This window comes from Epinephelus moara, chromosome 3 (assembly GCF_006386435.1).
Source record: "Epinephelus moara isolate mb chromosome 3, YSFRI_EMoa_1.0, whole genome shotgun sequence".
Taxonomy (NCBI): Eukaryota; Metazoa; Chordata; class Actinopteri; order Perciformes; family Serranidae; genus Epinephelus; species Epinephelus moara.
Window position 1 is genome coordinate 16722916 of NC_065508.1, and position 24032 is coordinate 16746947.

General features: G+C 40.1%; 1 protein-coding gene across 5 annotated transcripts in view; it reads right to left on the reverse strand.

The window, feature by feature from the left end:
• Positions 1-24032, reverse strand: part of LOC126387931 (pro-neuregulin-2, membrane-bound isoform-like) — an 88562-nt gene that overhangs the window by 13835 nt on the left and 50695 nt on the right. For 3 of the 5 annotated variants that reach the window (XM_050040732.1, XM_050040729.1, XM_050040730.1), the window contains exons 4-5: positions 8112-8232; positions 3447-3523 (exon numbers count right to left, since the gene is read on the reverse strand). In XM_050040732.1, coding sequence (XP_049896689.1) covers positions 3447-3523; positions 8112-8232 — 198 coding nt within the window. Of the gene's footprint in view, positions 1-2956; positions 3016-3446; positions 3524-8111; positions 8233-24032 lie in introns of all 5 variants that reach the window. The other 2 variants (XM_050040733.1, XM_050040731.1) reach the window with 1 other exon arrangement.

Here is a 24032-nt window from a genome sequence, read left to right on the forward strand (position 1 = left end):
AAGTAATTTCAGCGCAGTGCACTGTACGACTTAATGCGAGATGAAATTACTTGTAGTTAAGAAGGGGTTTTTTTGCATTGTACTCTGAGCCAAACATACAACAAACAGTGTGTGTGTAAGCTTCGCAAGTCACACTACAGGGATGAGACTCTGTAGGCAACATCAGGCAACTCCAGAGAGCAGATGCAGTTAGTTATTTAACTGTAAAGTTACATTGAATTGAAAACACATGGGCTTGCAAAGACATGACGCTGACAAATATGCAGCAAAATACCAGGAGATTCTTTGCTATTATTTAACATGAATTACAGGCTTTGTATTTAATTCTATATTATTATCATACACTATCTTTAACCTGGGCTGTGTGCAGCTTGTTTGCAATCACGTCAGTATTATGATGCGCGAAATTCAGATGGAGGGCAGGAAGTGATAAATCGATATACTGCGTAAATTGGAACTAGAGGGCGGTGACCACATGAAAGGGTTGGATGAACCTGCAGGCAGCAGGTACCATCAGAAAATTAAAACTCACACTAGATGCGATTCATACAAAATAAAGTAAAAGGGATTTTTTCCATCACGATTTTGCCTAGCATTCCTAACATTAAGCTACTAACACTACATTGCAAGCTGATGAAAGTGTCCAGTGGAGTATGACTAATTTGTATGTGGTTGGATCCACGACTGAAATAACCGCTGTCTTGTATTTTGCCAGGTGAGTAAATGCGCTTGAGTAATACTGTCTTTTATATATCAACTCTGTAATGTTACAAGGATGCACCGCCGTCAGGCTAATGTTACTAGCCAACTTAAGCTAACTTTAGCTCCTATCTTTCTCTTATATTTACAAGGTGAAATGTTTCCAGAGGTCTGGTGAAACGCCGTTAAAAATCTGGGTCGTGGCTAAACACACCTGAGAAGTTGTCATAGCTCATTGTAATTGCATCCAGCTCGAGGCATGTTTAACACAAGGCTTTGACATTAATGTTTGACGTCAGTTGACTTCACTCCTCCAGGCTGAAGACGGAGGTTTTTGATCCACTTTTTTAATTTACTTCTTCCCTTTACTTCTTATTGTTTTCAGGACTTAACGTGGCCTTTTTGTTTTCCCAATTTGATCAATTGGATGAGCCATAAACAGCGCAAAGCATAGCCATACGTGCAGCATTAGCAGTCTGCATCCAGTTGCCTGCCCTTCATCTGAACAGTGCAACAATTTATGATGTCATATGCACAAAAGCTATTGGCAAGAAGCTGGCAATAAGATACATATCATGGTACAGGGGTTACGATTCAATATATTGCGATACATTGCAATACTCTATATATTGTGATTTATTACAATCTAATTTAAGAAGTTAGCAGTTTAAGCTTTATGACTCTGCCTGTTTCATAGGCCTGTGCTCTTTGTGGTTACTCCAGCGATGTGTTGTTATGTTGGAGTGGAAGAGTCAAATGGCCAAAGATAGATTACAACACTGCTGTCTAGCATTGGGGGGTTTAAACGCAACATAAAATGAACCACTGCCACAAGTCTCTGCATGTCAACTATTAATCAAAAATCAATAAAACAGTATCACAAAAGATCATATCACGCAATTATTTCTTACATTTCTGTCTTCAAGCTTATGTTTTCTCCAGTGGGTCTAATCTACACAAGATCTCAGTTGTTTATGTTTCATACCTGTCAGGTCCCTCCTTTCAATATCACATGAGCTACTTTACAAGTCATCAACCAACAGGTGAACAGTGGTTTTCAAATCGAAACACCTCAAGGGCAGAGATCTATCAAACCGTAGCTCTCCAGAGACCTTTATCTAATCTTGGCATAATTTCGTACTTGATGGATGTGTTTCTGATGTTGCCGTGTGGCGTGGTGACGGGTTGGCGTCTCTTACCCCAGGCTAGCAAAGTTTGACACGGCTCTCTAGTGGAAGCGTGTGAACTCGATGTTGATGACGTATGCTGTGAGAGCACCATTGTGTGGCTGAAGCAGTGCCAGCAACAAACGCAATTTGCTGAACGTTCTGGTGTGGACGTGACAATGTTTGATATTTACTAGAGTCTGGCTACAGGTCATAGGTCTTAAGGGAGTTGAGCAGCTGATTTGAAAGTTCAAAAAATTGATCGCAACTGTGATCCACAGAGCGAGAACACTAACATTTAAAACATTTGCTGTAAATAATTGGAGCTTTGGGAAATCCCCTATTATGTTTAAAGTCAAATCAAATTAGTTTGGAGTAACATGAGTGGATTTTTGTCATGTTGGCTCATGTATGGCCTATGTACTGATGAATGCACATTTTAAACGGGGGTCACAATTTCACACTGATGATGTTTCTTGTTGGTCTGGAGGGAACACGTAATCAAATGCCTAGATCTTAAAAGAGAAACTAAGTTTTGAGCCCTCAACAAACATTTCTTTATCAGTTAAGCCAGAGCACCACCTAACAGATTCAATCATTTGTCATGCCTTTTAGTTGATGGTAATTGTTCAGGCCTGTCTCTCTATCAGCTGTAATCATACATGCTTGTGTTTGCGCTTGATTGCATAAACAAGCATCATTAGTACGTGAGATAAAGGTAGGGTTTTAGTCATCGGTTTTTTTTTGCCATTAGACTGTGTCGTTACATGCAGCTGACTTTCTGTGCAAATCAACTTCCACAAAGCATCTAAATTCAGCCGCCTACTTGTTGCTTTCTAACTTACTATCAGCTCGTATTCGGGGTGCGCGCATGCAACACACTGCAAGTTAAAGGGCACACAAGATTACATGCAGACCAAACACAATAACAGACTCTGCTAAACTATGCCAGCTTGTGAATGAGTCATCGCAGGAGGCACAGACACAACTATTAGGTAATAACAGGAAATTAATGCAATCTCTCTACACCCAGCATGCACGCATGACACGAGGACAGTCTGACAGAGTGACAGAAGAGGAAATTGACATACGGTAGAAACTGGCCATAACGTAGGTTTGACAGCGATCACCAGTAAAGTCATTTGGACACCTGATGGGAAGAAACAAAGCCACAAAAAGAGAGAGGGAAGAGAGAGGGTGGTGGGTGAGTGAGAAAGAAGAAAGAAAACAGAAAGAGGGAGAGAGGGCGAGGGTGGAGTGAAAAGGAGAGTATGCGTAAGAAAAAAGTGAAGAGGGAGAGAGGGAGGGAGGGAGGGAGGGAGGGAGAGAGAGAGACAGAGAATTAGATCAACAGCACAACTACAGACAGCAGAAGCAGAGTGTTCCCATGGATGACACCACCGTGTGCATGGTGTAGTGCACAGCTCATTGCGTGTTGACCTGAGGAAGAGAAAGAGGAGGAGAAAGAGGAAGAGAACTTGGGGTGGGGGTAGGGTGGGGGGGGGGGCAGCAGGACTCCACAGAGGCAATCCAGTGACAACTGTGTCTCTGTTCTCAGCTGCTCATATCAAGTGGACATACTTTTGAAAGGATTGGGCATGTACAACCGCAGCGGCTCAGTCTGTAAGCATCGTGGGCCGAAGTATCCGTCCGGACATCTGGGAAGGAGCAGACAGGTGTTATGAAAAGGAAAACACAGGAAGTGAGGTGCATTGTAAATATTATGGGATTAGATCTCCTCACAAATGTTGTTAAAGGTCACAGTGAAGCCATATGGATAAAGCAAAAAGAAAAAATCCCATCACACATGAACTCAAACACTTGATCTAACATTATGAAATCTTGTCATATCTTAATGTTGTAGTTTTATTGTAGTTATTGTTAATGTTGTGTTGTCTTGCTATTGTAATTGTTGAAACTATTGTGTCATGAGTGTCTATTTGTAATTTTTTATATAATAGTGTCTTTTAGCAGAGTTATTATTCTCTGTTTCCTGCCCAGGGACTACGGATGAAAATTACTTACAGCTAACTCCGGTCCCCGTTAAATAAATAAACAAATAAATAAAAATATAAAGAAAGGGAAAAAAGAGACACAGGGAACTTTATCACTTCCAAAGGTAACCCAACAGTAGTAAAGACTGTGGACACCTGCTCATATTCCCATTAAAAAATCAATTAAAATAAAGTTAAGACACAACAATGAATTGTTTTACCCAGAAAAGTAACAAAAATAAAATCTGCTAAGTAAGGGTAGTATTTTGTATACTACAAAATATGATAATAAAATAGAAATAAAACTAAAAAAAACATTTTAAAAAGTAAATAAAAGGCAAGTTAACAAAACCAGGTTTCAGATGAGGATATAAAAGGCAGTATATAGGCTCCAAGGGCTCTGACAACAAAGGCCAACCTTCTTTTTGTCTTTTTGACCTCAAGGCCCAAACACACTGAGAGCGATAACTGATAATTGACGCGTGTTGATTAATGGCGGCACACTGCAGGCATCGGATTTTAGATTACAACATCAAAGAACCAGCAGCATTTTAGGAAAAGTTCACTATTTTTATGTAGGCATGCACAAACCTGTGTTAAAGCTGTCATTAATGTTCCATATATCTCTATCTGAGTAGACTAATGTTACATAAGGCAGGAGAGGAACTGTTGAGTTTGTGCAGCCATCTTATTTCGTTTTTTTTTTTTGTTTTTTTTTCACTTAAAGCACAACTAATCATAACTTTATACCAAGTTAATTAAATGCTGTTGTTAGGTTTATGTAGCAAGTTTTATGACCAGTAGGTGTCAGTATACATGTCATGGTAGACAACTCAAGGTAGGTCTGTTAAGCTAACATAATGACTAAGGGTCTAAGCTTTTATTGTTCTTATTTTTAGTGTCTGACATGTGACAACACAGTAGTTAAGATTGATAGTAGTAGAGCTGTTGGCAGTGGTGGTTGTTTTCATTGTTTATAAAGTTTTGAGCTAAGCTAACAGAGCTAACGTCAGCTCTTGCCCAAAACTGTTGTGCACTCTCCCTGCATGTCCGCCTCTCTATCTCTGCCTCACTGACTTTGGTCATTGGGTGCTAATTTGATGCCCGAAAATCGAAACAAAGTCAGAGTATGGGCGTCAAAGCAGTCTGATGTGCCTCAAAATGCTTTTTGTGCATGTTTCGGCCATTTAAAAAAAAAATCGGTGTAAGTCAAAATGCGTGCGTCAGACGCTTTCAGTGCATTAGGGCCTTCAGTCTGTATTTTGAGGGATGAGAGAATAGGGACGTTTATGAGTGTATGGACAAAAAGGTGGTATGTGCCATGCACTGCTTTGTACGTGATCAATAAATCAATCCTGGGGAGCTGAAAATGGAGTAATGTGGTTTCTTCTCTCGGTGCCTGTCCAGAGCCTGGTGTGTGTTCATAACCTCCAAATGTGACAGTTTTATAACAGATATCATCGGACAGGGAGGTAAAGTACTCAAATCAAAAGGAAATAAAATCCTGAATGTCCAGTTTGAAAAGAATGATTTAAATATGGAGATGTTCTCAACGGGAAAACATGACTGGACAACTCTCTTTACATCTGGTTTGAAACATAAATCAGAGTCAAGAGAAAATTTTCTGACATGTAGGTCTATATTCGTGTAGCTGTGTAACAGACTACTGTATCATCACCATCAAGTGCGTTGAGCCAAACCATATTTCCTCATTATAATCCCATTAGGATGAGCAGTTGGTCTTTTAGGGGCACCAACATTCCACTCACAGTCACAACTAGACCACCAGTCCAACAAAGGTCATTGCTCGTGATTTACTGGTCTCACACAACGCCTCCCAGGAGCACCATAACATTCAGCATTAAATTACTCATCCTGAGTGATGGTGTTTAACTGGGGGATAGCACCACCTAGACCAAGGAAACTTGGCTGAAAGATGAAAGAAATAAACTGTCACTGCATAATTTAAAAATCAGATGAGTGTGCAAATGTCCACGGTGGTGCAGCTGCAAACTCTATTACCGCTGTTTTATCTTTGGTTTAAAATAAATGAACCATTATTTATTATTCTGTGATCAAAAATAAACATTTAGGGGAGAAGAAAAAGAAAGTTTTACCATGTGTTAGGAGACAAAAAGCAGGGACTCTATCTAAAGTCTACATACTCTTGTTGCTGAGAATTCTGCTTTCCTTTCAATGAATTTCCTTTTAATAAAGAGCTGAAACATTCAGTCGCTCGATCGATAAATTGTTTGACAGAAAATTAATCTGTAATAATTTTAATAATCCACAAAAATTCTCTAGTTTCAGGTTCTCTTGGTGTGAAATGTACAGCTTTTCTCTCTTTTACTGAATATCTTCTAGTTTCTGAGTGTCAGTCAGACAAAACAATCAATTTCAAACAATTCAAAGCATCACCCAAACCTTAGGGAAATTCCAATTTAATTTTTTCACTCTTTTTAAAAAATTTCATAGACTAAAATGATTAATCAATTGACCCCTAGAAAAAAATATTGAAAACTAAAATCTTATTTAATTCTTATAAATTCTACTATTGTCACACCATATAGACAGAAAAAGAAATATAACGTCTAATTAAATGTTAAAATGCGAAAAGACGTTTAAAAAAAGTTTATGCTTTTTGTGAAAATGACAATTATTTGTTAATGACTGATATTTTCAAGAGGCTAAATTCCTTTTTTCAATTAATTAATGTAAAGGAAATTATCAGACAAAAAAAATCCTCTACCTCAGTGAGTTACTTACTGTGGGTCATTCATTAACCTCACCTCTCCCCAAAACAAAGTTTATGCCTCAAAGTGAAGGAGCGGGGCATTAAAGTAGGGCTAGCTGTCTGCAGGACTTGTTTAGCCAGTGAGTAATGCCCACTGAAGCCTGGCCTATATTGAATGAGATGGCTGTGGGGCAACAAATCCCTGCAGGCCTTCACTGCATTATCCAACTTTTCTGGACCCATGCCCCGGCCGTGAGTGAATTAGCTGCAGCAATTGAGTTATTGCTGCCTCCAATTTGTACACAGCGTATTGAACGGCTGTTGCAGCCATGTCCTCGTTGCTTGTCGAGCATTCTTCCGTGGGCCAACTGGGCACAGAAGCTCTATATCAAACCAGTCAGAGGACTTGTGCTGCGATGACATATGGTCAAACAGAACATGCAACATAATATTTGACAACCATGACGAGAGATAATGTAATTTTGTTTTGTAAGTATGCTATTACAGCACAATTAGGGCTGCATCTAACAATGATTTTTATCATTCTCTTGATTTATTGATATCTTTGGGTCTGTAGAATGTCAGAAAATATCTAAAAATGTTTATCACAATTTCCAAAAGCAAAATTTGACTTATTTAAATTGCTTGTTTTGTTCAACCTTTAGTCAAAACACCAAAGATATTTGATTAAATATGACAGAAAACTAAGGAACCAGACAACATTCACATTTGAAAAGCTGTGAATGTTTTGTATTTCTGTTAAAAAAACAAAATAGGTGCAAATAATTTTCTGCCAGTTGACTAATGATTGCATCTCTTCACATAAAAGTGAAGTCAGTGTTCTGAAAAACAGAAAAAAAAGAGACAAAACTGTTTATTTTAAATGATAACTCCTCCTGGACATCGTGCCAAATAATGTTTCTTGACCTCGAGTTCAATACAAACTAAAATGTAAATCTCAAAGTACAAAAAAAAAGTTGTTTCTGTGATAATGTCAACCTGTTTGTTCCTGAAAAGCTGAGATACATGGTTCCTCCAGCGCACTTTACACATGGGTCTTGATCCCCTCTGCCAAGGACCTCAAATGTAAGCAATGATTCTATTTACCTCACTGGGGGCCTCTAACAGGCATAAATATTTGCTCACTACTAAACCAGTGACTCATGACATTTTGAAAAGGCTTTTAATGTGCAGCCCTCCTGTACACTAAACATGACTTAAAAGGATGAGCACACCGCCGCCTCACTCCATTATTAGTGTTAAAATACACAACAGGTGGGTAGTTAGGCAGACTGGCAGCATTTCCCTGTGATGTGTTACTGCTGCTGCTGAAAAGAAAGAAGAGCGGGGATCAAGTGCTACCAGGAAAATAAACAGCAGGATAAAAAATGTGTAGTTAGGAATATTACTGGAGCACAAACGTTATGAAAGGAGTTTTCATTAAGGCTGCGAAAGAAAGGGAGTTGACAAGGGAACATTTTAAATGTGAACTCAAAAACAAAAAAGGAGATAACTTACTTGCAGGAGAGCTGATTTATACCATGTATGAAGTAACAGTCGCCGCCATTCACACAGTAGGCCTTCTCTGTGTCGTTGCATCTTCTGGCGTGGCCTGAGCCTGGAGATGGCGTTGTGGTTACTGAGAAAAACAAAGAGATAAAACACATTAATTGATTAAAAAATCCTGGTTATCCATTTTCAAAGTATGATCTGAAACAGTGGTTCCCAACTGGTCCAGCCACGGGGTCCGGATTTCTCCTTTGTCATTAGTTCAAGGTCCACACAGTTTAATATATTCAGCTTCATACTTGGGTTCGGCCATGTTGTTGAACTAGTTTGCTGTCTCAGTCAAGTAGCTGTCCATTAGTCACTCACCCTACAGCAGGAAACGGCACCTTAAAATAAAAGTTCTGTGCCGAAAATTCAGTATACTTAAAAATAAAGTGGGTTTTTCAAGCTTAATAAGTTTGCGAGTCACTTGCGGTCCATTTAGAATGGACCTGTGACCCACTTTTGGACCACTACTCACCAGTTGGGAACCACTGATCTATAATGCTGTCTCTCCTGTGTTTATGATGTTTATGTTTATGCTTTTCATCTGTACAAACGGCTGAATGAAGTTTTGGCAGGTGATATTTGTTTATTGTCAGGATCATTTGGGCCACAAGAAGGTGAAGTCCACCAAAATCCCAATTCTTAACGGGGCTACAAACATTCACGTTTTCTCCCAGGGTGGTTTTGATTTCTCCATGAACTATAGGTAAACTAAAGGTACACACAGTATATCCTACTCATAAGGGGTAAAGTGTCCCCATTACTGTGCCTAACGTTACAGTAAACTAATGTTAGCTATGCAGTCCACTTAATCGTCTGGTTAGCCATGAACAATGTGTTTTTCACTTGCTAGCTCATGGGCTAACAGCCAGTGTCATTATAGCTGATGCTAACGGCAGATTAGTGCCAATAAAAATACATTTCTAGCCAAAAAACAGGCATGGCAGTAATTTTACATAACTTGCTAACACACAATATATGTAGTGCATCTTGTGTTAAGATTGAATGGAGACAATAAAACTTCTTTTGATGAAAACATGACTGCTTTTAGTCCTAAAAACAAAAAAAAATGACGAAACTTAGAAAGATCACCCTGGCGCCCTTTTTTTAATAACTTGCAGACAAACTCCTACACATTGTCTAGCCTGCAAAATTAATAGGTTTATGGCGACATTTTGGTAACTAGACCTTCATCAGGCAGGCGACACTGTTCATAAATTTAATATATTTCAAAGTTAGACAGTGTGCTGGAATTTTAGTGCAAGCTGTGTCCTGTTTGTCCTTCTCCTACGCAGCTGTTTTGAAATAGAGCTGTGAAGCAGTCTTTTGTTCTAAACCTTTTTTTTTTCTTTTTCTTTTTTTTTTTACCTGTTTTTAAGTCATAAACACAGGAGAGAAAACTTCCAACTTGCCTTTTAGGGCTTCCATACTTGATGATTTTAAAAATAAAATAAGGAGGCATCATGATACATGATTACACACGGGATTTTGATTTAATAACCTTGTTATTTTTATCAGTGTGATAGTCTTGCATCTCTACAAGCGTTCTCAGCCTTGCTCATATTATACACTTGTATTTCCACGAGAACTCTTAGTTTTCCATCCACAAATGTAATTGTGCCTCTAAGCAGTGTTGACACTATCTCAAGAAGTTCTATGAGCAAAGATAAATATTTCCCTGACACAGCGTAGGAGTTGTTTACACGTTGACTCAGGTCCTTGGAATGGCCCAAAATGTCATGTATCTGCACTTAATCCCTCCTGACTGAATAGATATAATATGTCTGCTTATCGGGACTAAAGAGGGGACGTTTGAAGGAAGGGGAGTGCTGAGAGAGGTGTACAGCGGCAGGATCGGGCTTGAGGAGGGAAAACTGCGCATCTCGTGTCAGATGTTGATACGTGATCGCAACTGTGTACCTGCTGTCAGGTGCTATTCGCACCTTGGCAAAACGTGACAGTTTGCTGGTAGGAACACAGAAGTTTTCTGATTGGAGGACCTTCTTTACAACTGCATGGGCTTCAGCAGCCTGATGCTTGTGTCTTGCAGAGTGTTGTGACAAGAAATTGCACAAGGATCTTTCCTCAACTGGGCCACTGGCTCTGACATATAGTAGGCTGTTTGCCACCGGGACAAGATTTCACAACTCCCATTTGTAACACAGTTGAAGAAGTCGGTTTGACACTCTCTCCTCTGGTTGGAGAAGTGCGCTCTGTGTTGCTCAGAAGCACACTTCTGGTTTAGCTAAAACAACAGAGGTTAATTCCCAAGCTAGTTAGCAAAACAAAGCAAACAGATGACATCAGTCTGCGCTTCACTTGCCAGAGTGCGCGAGTAAAGAACAAAGTCAGCACTTCACTTAGTCCAAACACAATATTATAACTAAAACTAAAAATGTTATGTTAATTATTTAGTTATCATTCATGCAGAACTGGGATGTCGACTTCCTCTCAGTGTTATTGTTGGCTTGTATTCAGGTGGTTGTCATGCTCTGGCAGACATAAAGGTTTCCTATTAATAAGATCCATCCAAACAACAAACCAAGTCATAAATCGTAAATCATAAATCTGTTTTCTGATGAGACACGTTGATATGAGTTGTGATTTATAACTGACCTTTTATTTTTGGAGTAAAAAGGGTATATTTGTGTTGAAGTCATAAGCTGTCATGTTATTCTTCAGCCAGAGTTCACTAAAGATGATTTAATGTTTCCAACACAACACTCATCCACTGTCACCTCAAAATTTTTTTCCAAGAACATTTCCAGGTTTGCCAGTTAATCAGAACTACCTCATCTTCACACCTGACCTCTCGGTCGGAGCACAGGCGTGTAAAACGCCTCATAAAAAAAGATCAGACATAGCTGTCGGGGAGGAAGGAACCTCAAAACATTGTAAAAAAAAAGAAAAAAAAAAAAAAAAAAAAAAGAGGCCCTCCTACGCTCAAAATAGAAGCCTTGTGCAGTCTTCAACTGTTAAAACACGCAACACAAAGGCGGCAAAACAAGCTGCGTGAATCTCTATCTGGGGCAGCAGCCCATCCCAGAATGCACCAGTGGAAGGGAGGGGAACGTCCTGGACAGATCATCAGTCCTGTGCAGGGGCGGGTTAACACACAGACAATCATGCTCACACATAATCTCCAGTCCACCTGGTTTACATGTGGGTGGACTGGCTGTGGGTGGAAAACAGACGACCCGGAGAAAAACCCACACAGGGAGGTGGAGAACATGTAAACTTCACACAGGAAGGATCAAGGCTGATCGCTGAACCCTGGACAAGTTTATTTGGCTACTGGTCACACCAAACCTGTTTCACTGTAGTCTTACTTTTTCACTCAGGCGTATCATTGTCAGTCAAACAGATACTGATACTGCTGTAATCTGGAGCTTCTGGAGAACGCATTTTAGTTTAGGTGATTATTGCCCCAAATTAGCTTATTGCAGAACCTCATAATGATACTTTGCTGTCACCTGAGGACAGCGACATGACCTAGTGCTTAAGCTTAAATATATTCTAATTGACCACGACCTACTGTTGTCTATTAAGGTCACAGATTCCTCTATATTAACATTTCTGTGATTCATCAAATATTCAGCAGGCCACCCAGTGCACTTCATCGGCCAGATCTGCATGAAATTTGGGATTAAAATGATCCAAAACCACATTACGGTACAATACTTTCATTAAGAGATATAAAATATATGTTTGATTTTTAATATTTCATGTCCAGAGGAAGACTCAACATTGGTGCCATTGGTGAAACTCAGTAAGAAGGCATTTTAAAATGTATTTGTGGTGAAATTTTTAAACTTCATTTTGCAAATTCATCATATTCCTCTCCATCGCTTTAAAGAAATACTTAAATCCTTGTCTGGATGATGACATGTTCTTCAGCACATCAAAATATGATTGATATCTACAGTCTAAGAAAACTTTGGATTTCGATCCAAACAGCTGTCACCGGAGTCTTGTTTTGTGTTGCCAGTTTTTCCTGGAGAGCTGCTTTCTTTTCGAGACATGACATATTGTTAGTATCTGAACCTATTCATTTGTAAATCTTCTCGACAGACATCTCACAAAAGATTCAGCAGCACTACAAACAATGAAGGCATTGCACGAGTGCTTAAAAGTCAGACTGGTGAAGGGTTACCAGGTTCAGTCCCTGAAGGGTGAAAAAACCTCAACCCGTGACGTTCTCCTGATAACATCCCCAGATAAATGCCAAACAGTATATATCAATCAGCTTTATATATTTACAAGGATTTTTCAGATTGTTTCCCCACAACTTGGAAGCATTCAGCTAAATGCTTCAACTATCTTTCAGTGGCACAAATCCCAAAGACAATCCATTTGAGAATATTTGCCTGCAGTCATCAACTGACATCTAATCTATGACACTACACAGTGTTCCAATTTTCTCCGCTCTTCCTCTTTCTCTGCCATCTGCCCTTCTTTCCTTTGTGTCCTCCAGTGACTCCCCCATAGTGGACATGGCGTTGTAACACAGAGGAGCATGGAAAAGTTGTGGTTTCAGTACGACTCATGGAGACAAAAAACAAACCTTAGAAATATTTAATTACTAAGCATATATACATTGATCACAAACTCATATAATACAAGTTGTGGGACAGCGTGCAGAGCCTGGACACAAAAAACTAATCTGTAAACAGAATTCAGTACAAATATCAAACACTGATGATATTCGTCATATTTGTGGCTGGCGCCTCCCATGTGAGTAGCCTACTCATCGGACGCACACAAACCTAGTGACACCTGTAACTATCAACCTATCATAGAGACTAAACTATTCAGATTATGATGTTTTCAGTTCGATCCAACAGCCAGAGGCCAAAGCAAAGGAAGTGCAACTAAGGGGATGCACGAAGCATCTATAAATCAAACATGTGAACCGTCCTCAGGTGTTAGAATAAACTTGTAAAACTTGACAATTGACACCTGCCGAGCAGCAGTAAAATGTTGGTGACCATTGACTTTTCTGTACAAGAGTCCATGACTGCAGCGAGTGAATGCCCGCGTCTTCATAATAATGCTGTGACCAGCCAGTGAATCTGTTGTCGCAAACAACCCGAGATGAACTTAAGAAGTGCACGTGTCAGCAGGTAATTTCAAAAACATATGAATGTATTTCCCTGAAATATAGAAGCGACTGCTTAGTTTGTTGGCAGTTCCATCGTTAGTTAACAATGCTTTTTTAGTCATTAATGTGCCTGTCTATTTTTTCCCTGTATCTGCTCCTTTCTATCTCTTTTTTGTTAATTATGTATTTGCCTTTTGGCATATTTTGTATTTGTTGGTATGTGTTTGGTGTATACTTCGCCTTCGTGTTGGTGCAGAACATGGATATTTCCTGGTTATAGGTTTATTTCTTAGCCTAAAACAAAAAGATATACAATTATTACTCATTTGAAATCCCTTGATTGTGATGTGGCAATGTTACAAGAGACACATCTGAAGGATGCTGAACCTGTTAACCTTTATCTGCTCAATGAAACTCTCTCATGGTTATGTTCAGGCGCTCACAGCTTTTGGCTAAGGTTTGCGAAACAAAAAAAAAGATCTGGATTAAATATCGAAAAACCTTGAAAGACTTCAAGGTGTTGAGTTTATTCTGTAACTTTTAACCTTATCCACATTCTTTCCCTAGCCCAACAAATGTGCTTTTGTTGCCCTAAACATAACCACACAAGGGACTCAGGATGCCAGAATTTAGATTTGAGAGATATCCATGGATTACGCACTATCCAAGAGCCTCCTAGAGTCTGGCATATATAATGTGTTCCTCCAACAAGTAATGTTTTGCAATACCAATAAAGCACATTCTGTTGCAAAATCCTTATTCAGCAATTATTGTGCAATAAATCAGACGGAGGGGCATTTACTGACTGAAAAACTAATTTGTGCATTTAAAGTTTAAGAGCGAAAACTTGCACTTTTATTGTGAACACAAGTGTTTTCTCCGTCTCTCTTCCCCTTTGATATTTCAACATAAAACAGCTGAATGTCTGACAATGGGTGAACAGCAAGAGTTGGAGTGACCCACAGAGCTTTGTTTGGCCCTTTGACTTGAGTCTGACACTGTAATAAGACAAACCAGAAAATAAGAAATTATTAAAGATTTTTCCGGTAGTAGTTTTCTCACTTATGGAAAGGCCATACAAGGAGAGGTACATACAGACCTCGTCCCCACTATGAAACAAGAACAGTGTTTTGTTTTTTTTCCTGAGGTGATCTGGTTCAGCCAATACAGTGTTTACTCAGGCTGCACCACATGTTTACCCCAGATTAAAACTAATGACAAGGCCAAAAAATTTATTGACATGGTTAGAGATACAAACACAAACAACAGAGAAACATCTCATTTTAGGGGCTTCTGATGTGGATGAAAAATTATATTTAAATTATTGTACTAGTGTGGGTTTTAAAACGCATAACTTTTGGCAAGAAGTGGTGGGAATCCATTTGCTCTATAAATGACTTTAGACCCATGGTGATACACTGTCTCCAGCTGAAAATGACATCACATTTCTATGCTGTTTCCCGAGAGAACCTGGGTTATATACATAACCACGGACTGCAATCTCTGAAAGAGTTATTTGTCTTTTTTTCTGAATCTGTGTTTGCCAACTGAGAGGCTTTATTTTGCACCATTTTCTTCTTTCTTCTAGATCTTGGCTACGTAGCGGAAGGGGAGGGACCACTTTTCAAACTGGAAATGGCGGCTGAGGACTGTGCGACCGTGAACGTCGCTGCATTGTACAAATATACATGTGTTTTTTGCACTAAGCACCACTATACTGTTGTTGGATATAAGCCAGCAGTATGTTTATTGGGTTAATTTAGCAGTCTGTAATGATTTGGTACTGCGAACGATAACGTGAATGCTAATGCTAGTTTGCTAACTAGCTAATTTGCTGTCGTCATTTCCGGTAAGCGCACAACGGCCGTGTTTGGTTTGAGACAACACTACCCTGTCGAAATTTGCGCACTATGCCAATAAGTGCATAGTGCACACAGTATACTACATGGAAGTGTACTAACGGAAGTATGTGATTTGAGACACACTAAGAGTCTGCCATGTTGTTTCTACAGTAGCTCAGAGCGGACAATTCAAACACTGGCTCTAAAAAGGGCCTTTTGCATTTTTGCATTGGCCACCATGTTTCTCCTACATGCTTGCCACATAAGAGGAGTTTCAGTTCTGCAGCCTCACCACTACATGCCACTAAATCCTGCACACTGGACATTTAAATGTTTAATTGCATTAGTTGTAGATGAGTCAACTGTTGTCTCTATGGTCAAACACAGATTCAGAAAACAATCTGTTTTTCTTTAAAATTCATTGCACTTGTTTTAAAGGGTGTAGGATTTAGGGGCATCTATTGGCAAAAATGGTATGTAACATTCATTAATATGTTTTCATTAGCGTGTAATCACCTGACACCAAGAATCGTTACCATAGAATGAGCCGTTTATATCTGCATACGGAGATGGTCCTTTTCTACAGAGTACCTCAGCGCGGACAATTCAAACACTGGCTCGAGATAGGGCCTTTTGCATTTTTGGCCACCGTAGTTATACTTCACGCTTGGCACATGAGAAAAGTTTCAGTTCTGCAACCTCACCCCTACATGCTACTAAATCCTACACACGAGACCTTTAAATATTTAATCGCATTAGTTGTAGATCAGTCAACTGTTGTCTCGGGAGGATTTTTTTTTTTTTTTGGACTAAAATCTCCACACAGTATTGTGCAAACACATATTTTATATGCTGCTCTGCCTTGGTTTTATATTGTTACTGTATGTGAACACTGTTGAATGGCTGATGTTGAATGATTCATTTGTAATCATATAGTGAGGCTGCTGTGAACAGACCACAACAATTTCTTTTGACAGTTGGTATAATAACATGTGTAGGGAATGCTGTGCGTGTTCATCATTGCCATGTGGAGCAGCTGTTGAGCGCTGTTAGAGTGGCAGTAATTCTTGTATGTGTCTAATGAAGAACGTACATTGTACCGCCATGCATGTGTTATATATATTGGTCTCAAACCTCCAAAAAGCCACAGTGTAATTCAAACAATTTATTTTACGAACTAATCAAGACACATACTCCGTCACTTGAGCGCTCCTCTGTTCCACCTGCTCCAGTTAGTCCTGTCAGCTCAAAGACTGTTTTAACTCTTTGAAGTGATAATTAAAGGAAGGACAACAGTGGGCAGCACTATTAACAAAAATAGATTTGTCTTATTTGGAAATTAACAGGTTTGTTCTAACACCTTTTTTATAGGTTGTCATCGTCTTTCCAGGGACTTTTATCTGCATCTATCCCCAAGAGGCGAGACGGTAATGGTGAGGCTAAAAATGGTCGATAAAAGAGAGACTGTAGCCTGATCATAGCAATCTGGGTGTTTCATACTCGTCTTGCGTTACAGTGCAAATGCATTCAATCACTGTGGACGCATTCCAGTCATGGCCGGAATGACATCAAACTCCGTTAAAATCTTTACATGTAACAGGGAATCCATAAATATCACGCAGCACAATCCCCCACCTCACAGAGGGGACCAGAGTTCAGGTGTACTCGTCAAGGTTGACTCTGCTTTCCTGGCTTGATGTTGGAAACAAATTCCTTTAACCCATGGAGGACATCAGCTGCTAAACAGAGTTCATTTATCTGCACTTATGTGGCCAAAGTTTAGTTAAGCTCGCTTGATTTTCTTTAACGTCGGGTTTCAACTTTCATCCGCCCCTGTAGCCCAGGGGCTGAATCTGAGTCTGAGTTGAAGAGGGGTTTCCTCTAGGTTAGTGAGAGCCACAGTGTTTAGCCATCAGCCCCTTGCCACTGACTTTGATTAATCCTTCATGGCCCAAGAACTGAAAAGAAAAGCTGGGGGTGCAGGCAGGACCATCTGGAAACCTTCATAAACATGCCTGTCTTTCCACGCTCTCCAAAGGATTCTAGGAAAATCGTAAAAATGAAAAGAGAGGTCCCTATTGCACAGTTTTTTTTCTTCCTCTTGAGGCACCCTGTGTGCATATGCAGCAAACAGAAAAGCGCTCACACTGAATCCTAGCCCTTGCACTGCACCTCACAACCCAGCCCCGAAACGCTGAATTGTGTAACGAAATACATTTTCAATTGGTCTGTCCATGCTGCAGAGTTATACACATGTCGCCCTAATTTATGACAAATGTTGATAATTTACCACAGCTTGGCTTAATCTGTTTCACTTCTGCACTGCAATTGAACAGAAAGGCATCGCAAAACACGAAGCCGAATCTGATTCTGCGCAGGGAGAAAGCCAAGGCAGTTATTCAAGCAGCGGCGGATCGGTTCCATCTGGACTCTGTTATGGCTTTGTGTTTTCACTCTTAAAAGCAATGTTATCAGGATAAAAAGTATAAATTATGTAGCCTATTTGGGAGTGTGTCAGCGAGTGGGAACAGTGTGCAGACCAGGTCCGTCTCTGCCAGTACTGCATTTCTGCAGTGAAACAAGTAAGATAACGGGACACGAGGGTCCAACAACTGAAGTCCATACCTGATATTACAGGTCCAGTGCAGGATTTAGTGGGATATAATGGCAGAAATGTAATATAATATAATACATATTTTATTTTCTTCAGTGTATAATCACTAAAGAAATGAAAATAATATGAAATGAAAATAATATTATATATATTAAATAATATTAGAATGAGCTGTTAAGATCTACATAGGGAGTGGGTCCCCATTACCGGAGATTGCCATGTTTCTACAGTAGCCCAGAATGGACAAACCTAACACTGGCTCCGATGGGGACATTCACATTTCCGCATTTTGGCATCGGCCACCATAGTTAGAAGCCCATCTGCATTGAGCAGCATCGCAAAACACACTGATTTGTAACATGAAACTGCTTTATTCTCTGTTTGTACTGGTTTGAATCACCCGGTCCGTTTGTTTCAGATAATTGGGCTCCCGGTAAAAACCTCCTGATTGTCTGGATGAGAAAAAAAGATGAGCACAAATGAAGTTAAGGGTTAGCACACATTAGCATGTGGTGGGCGAGCTGTCCGTCCCTGACAGTCAAACAACGCCAGAGATACACTGATTTGTAACATGAAACTGATTTTTTCAGTGCTTTTACTGGGTTGTTTTGGAGAGGAAGAGACCTCTGTGGATAATTTGGCTCCTGGTAAAACCTCCTCAAAAACGACCACTGACGGAATTCTAACCAGGAGAGGTTTCAGCTGGTTGCAATCTCCAATCGTCACCACTAGATGCCACTAAATCCCCCTAAATCTTACACACTTTACCTTAAAGATCTTGAACCTATCAGTAAATGTTTAATTATACTCCAAATGTAACTTTTTATGGCCTAAGATACGTGCAAAAATCTTTGAGTGAAACATATTCTTGACCAAACCAAGGCTAACAGGTAAATACATGAATTAAACAAAGTGCGTTCTAGGCAGTGGTGTGTCAACAGGTGGCACCATACTACATTACCGCACAAGAAGTTTAACTCTTTTTTTTTTTCTCGGTTGTTGTAAATCATCACAATTCAAACAAGGAGAAATATTAAACTCATGCCATAAAAATGGGTTGGATGGGAAACTGATAAATGTCTTAAGTATAGACCCTTCAGGAGACACATAAAGAGGACAATATCTGTAATAGCTCTGCCACCCAGACATGCTTTTCCACAAGTCAGTTTTATGTACCAGAAAAAAAAAAGCTAGGAGCGCCCCCCCCCCTCCCTCCACCTCCTCCTCCCCCCTCCCCTCACCTCCCCGACTCTTGGCAGGGAATGTCTGACATGTCTCCTGTTACAGCTGGGACCGAGATCTTTTATCTCTATACTAGAGGCTAATTCATATTGCATGCATTCTTGCTACACTTGTGTGGACTGCATTATGTTCCTCTCTGCAATCCGCTGCCTATCTAGATGGAATGAATAAATAAGATAAACAGATAAGGAAAAAGTACAAAAGACCAAATTGGTACGTGTGGTTTTGGTTCAATAAGAAGTTGTTGACAGCCGGGCCTGATGTGGTGAAAGAGGATGTGCAGTGAGGGTTAAGATGATGCATGCATGAGAGAGACGGTGGTTTTTAGCTTTTTATATTGCAGGAATAGTGGTATTGAATGGTGGTATTATAGCTCTATACAAAGTGGAGGTGGAGACAAATTACACCAATAACAAAGCAGAATAAACGCCTGGACTTTTTCGCAGACATTGCATGTGCAGGATCCGTGCTTTTTGATACTTCATTCGAATTTTCTAAATCTAATAATCAGTGGAACACAAAGCATGTATTCATTTTCAGATTTAGAACTGCGACATATTTTTACAGAAGCTCAAGTCCAGACAAATGTAGCAGCAATGAAAGAAGAAAAAAAAGAGAAACAAATGAGGAGAAAGGAAAAAAGAGATGGATACAGGAGTAATGCAGGGAAGAGGAGGGCTGAGAAAAGAAGGTTTGTCGACAGGATCTTAAGTTGGAAAATATTTCAGCCTGCCAAAGCCAACAAAAAACAAGCACGCACCGACCTCCACACATACAGTATACTGTAGGCACACCCAATCAATGGCAATATCCAGCATCTGTGTCTTCAAGCACTTTGAACAGAGTCGAAAATGAGCAAGAGAGATTTCATGTCAAATACCCCGGGAAGAATTAAATTACTATTTACTGTAGGTAGGACACACGAAAGAAGCCATTATGAATGAGGGTGCACTTAAAGCTTTTTTTTTTTTCAATAGAAAATTATCCACAGTTCAAACACCTTCAGTATGAAACAGGAATGTTTAGAAATGAACAAAATGGAGCCTGCCAGGAACATTAATCTACCACCCACTCTTCAGCAACACTGCCACCGCCACAACCAGTGTGTCTTCTTTTATATTCTTGTCTCCTATTACCATTTTTCAGTCACATAGCTGATATGCCTGGTCTTGCCTGCCTCAATCGTCTCAGCACTGAAGTGAAATCAAAGAGCAGGCCCAGTGTGTGATTGCACAACAGCTGCTCATGCACTGCAACGAAGTAAAGTGCACTTAGGAAGGGCAGGGTATGGTGCGGGCGCATAAACGTGTGCTGGTATGGCCACTGGCGGGCACCAGTATGTGTGCAGTTGGCAACAAAGTGACACATGGTGTTTTCCGCGGCACAGTTCCAGACGGGGGCTGTTTCCCCGCTCTGTCCTTTCAGAAGCAGCTCAAGCTCAGCGTGGTGTTCCCGCTGCTGTTGCTTCCTCGCTTTAAGTCTGAGGACGCCTGTTGCTTTCATTTTCCCACTCTGACCTGAGAAGCTCTTGTTTACTGCATCCTTGCGCTCGCATCTATCTCAACTGTAAGGCCACTGCAGTCACACATGAGCAGCACAAAGTGAGGAGGAGCGAGAGGACACCTCTGCAGAAAACTTTCGACGACAGCTCCGAGCGGGGACGTATGCTGAGAAATACATCACGAATAACGCTCAGCTGCCAAAGATTTAAATCACAGAATCATCTGGTAAAAAGGGAAAATTCACCACGTTTCTGCTACATATGGTCATCCACTTTAGAGCCACTGAACCTGGTGCCATCTTTTGTCTAAAGTCATCTGACAGACAGCTACGGAAGTGCAATTTATTCACTTGAGAAAAAAATGATTGCCCTGTTTTTCTGAATTTAGGAGATTATTATCTCAGGAATCTGAGCAAAGTTCTTATGGTAAAAAACACACCCTTTTGTTCTGCTAGCATCTGCTGCTGCTGCAGTGCCATTTAGCAAGATGTTGCTCAGCTGAAGCAGCTCAGTGACCAACTACAGGAGGCATACATTTTAATCTGGAGAAAATGTAATATTTGAGGCGCAAGGATTCATCATGGAGGGTATACACACTACATTAAGTGGCTAAATGCTGAGTCTGACTGATGTATGATTAGATGACAAATCAGTTTGTCTGATTTTATGGAAGCCAATTTTCGCACCAGTGTATTGAAACATCCTGTAAGTCACTGTGATGAGACTTGAAATAATGAGTTACCTCAAAACAATGACAAGCTTTTTCGAAATTGTGAGTTAGTGTCAAAATAGTGTTAGTATCTCAAAATAAAGAGAAGATTTCTCAAAATAATGAGAAACTATTTTTAAAAATCACTGCCTGATTTTAAAGCTCTCATAAGTACAAGGATGAGTGAGTCGGATGGGTCTTGTCATTGTGCGTAGGTGCTCTAATATGTCTACATATGATTGTGTATCTTTTATGTTTTTATTGTGTGGTTGTTTGGCTGTAACTTTTTGTGTGTTGCTGTCTTGGCCAGGTCTCCCTTGTAAAATAGATTGTTGATCTCAGCAGGACTTACCTGGTTAAATACAGGTTAAATAAATGCAATGATATAATATTGTTTCTCATTATTCTGTGAGATATTAATTAATTGTTTTAAGAAAATGTCTTTTACTATGAGTAAGTTTATAGGTTTGTTTTTTGTGTCATCACACTGACGGAGATGGGTGACCATGGTATGAATTTAACTTGATTTAAATTAATTTAACTGTGTAAGCTTAGTGAATTTTAACCTTTATCTACATGGCATTTGATGACTGTAGCTCTACATATAACTGGTTCTACAGGATCTCCTGGACAGAGTTCTGGGGAAAGGCACTCACAAAATGAAATCCTTACACACATCATACAGGTGCCATTGTAGTAATGTCTACTTCCAACTACAACCCAGAGTCATCTACATACAAAGTTAGAACATGAGAAGCAGAAAGTTACCTACAGAAACCCAAACTTCATCAACTTCCATATACTGCCAAAAAAGGAAACAATATATTAGTTTCGCAAAATTATTCTTCATAATCAACACTTTAAAAGGACAAAACTTGAAGCATCCACATCTCTCCGTTGCCCTTCATCTTCAACAGCTGGCCCTCATTTCTGAGGAAAGGCAGACTTTGCAACCTTGTACCAGATACAGAAGACATATACCACAGCTCCATATTTGGGTCTTGTGCTCACAGCTACAGTAGTGGCCAGCTGCTAGGACTAAAGGTTTCCCCTCTGCTATTCCCCGAAAGCCAGAAAGCACACAGTCTGCTTGTATGTGTGAGTGTGTGTGTGTGCCGCAGAGCTCCTTGACTTGTATACACACACACACACCACCCACACTCGCTGTACGTCCTGAAAACGGGGCAACGGAGCACTGCTGTTTTGTTACAGGCTGTCGGCCCTCTGTATACTAAAGGATGAGTTCACTGTGAGTGTATCTGTGATTAAAGTGAGGCCTCGTCCATCCACAGTTCACACCTACACACTCTAAAGGAAATGGCTTCCACTCTGTGCCTCACACAGAATCCCCGGGATTCGCCTTACTCACCCCAAAAGACGTGATGTGATGAATACAGTTGCAAAATCGCCAACAAAAGGAAGCAGCGTGATGGAGTAATGGGAGGTTTAGGGATGAGAGACAGCTGTGGCAACCAAACTATATGCTCCTGAGCTTTAAGCGGTGGAATGGTAAGTATATGTTCCCCTTGTGCTCAAAGAAAACTTTAAAAAGTGTGAAGACACACAGGATTGCTCACGTCTAATTCTGAAAAATGCAAAGGAATAGGAGGAGCAGGGATTTCGTTTGATATCGGGTGAACAATAGTTTACTCACAGTCCCGTTCTTAGCGTGCTGGCTGTGTTCATTGGACTTCCAAGAAACTACTAATTATTACTTAGTCAGTACAAGCAAGCCTTTATGACGCAATGGATCATTTTTAGGCAATAATTTTTCCCCTTTGAAAGTATTAACAAACATCGCAGTGCTTGTTAGTTATTTGGCAAGTTGAAGCAGCATCCTGCACAGTCACCCGCAGTTGGGGTCACCATCCGGGGAAAGACCACCAGGACAGCTGAGGGGGGCCTGAAAGAGAATCTTTTATACTGCTATTAAATGAAGTCTCAGATAAGTTTGGTCCCGGGTGCTGGAAGAGTTAACAAAGCCCTGCACACAGCAAAACCTCATGTCACCTCCTGCTCACATCACTCAGCTTTTCAAGTGTAACAGCTGCTTCCTTCCACACACATAGCAATATCCTCACTCATTCACACTGAGGGCTTAACTGTCCCACATAACACAGCCAGATTACTGGATATCCTACGGAGTGAGATGCGTTTTGATTTTCAATAACTTAGTTGTTTTTGCAAAGATTTGATTGAGGGGCACCCACTTATCGCGTCGCATCGACGGGATTAAAGTGAATTAGGAGAGCGAGCCAAACGTAATGATGCTTTGAGAAACTTTCCTGAGTTGTTTTATTTAATAACTTTTTTTTAAAGTAATTTTTCTCTGATTCTGATAATGATATGATTCAGCAGCTGCATCTTCTCCAACACATTAGCACATACAAAGCCAATAACTCACACCGTGCATAGCACTTGTCAAAAAGCAGTGAATTACCGACATATAATGGAGCTGATTTATGTTTTGTGTCATCCACCTAACGTCTCTTCTCCCACCTTAGCTTGAGGTTGTGGAATGCTCCTGTTGCTATGTCAGAAAATACATCTGAAAACTGATACATGCTAAGGTTTGAAAAAGGGTTTAGGAAACATGGGGTACATGTAAAAGTGCTACCAAACATGAATATTGCATGCATAAACAAATCACACACGCATGCCGCAGGCTTGATGGTTACGTGCATACCTGGATGCCAAAAAAGCAGCCAAAACATGCAAGTGTTTCTTTCCTTACAAACATTACAAGCATGCAACAACCGAGCTGTAGTGTCCTAACAAGTTGGTTGATATTAATCATGAATCAGTATTTCTCCTTATTATATTATTCATTTGGATGATATGAAGTGTGAGGTTCAAGTCCTCCTCCTGTATGTATAC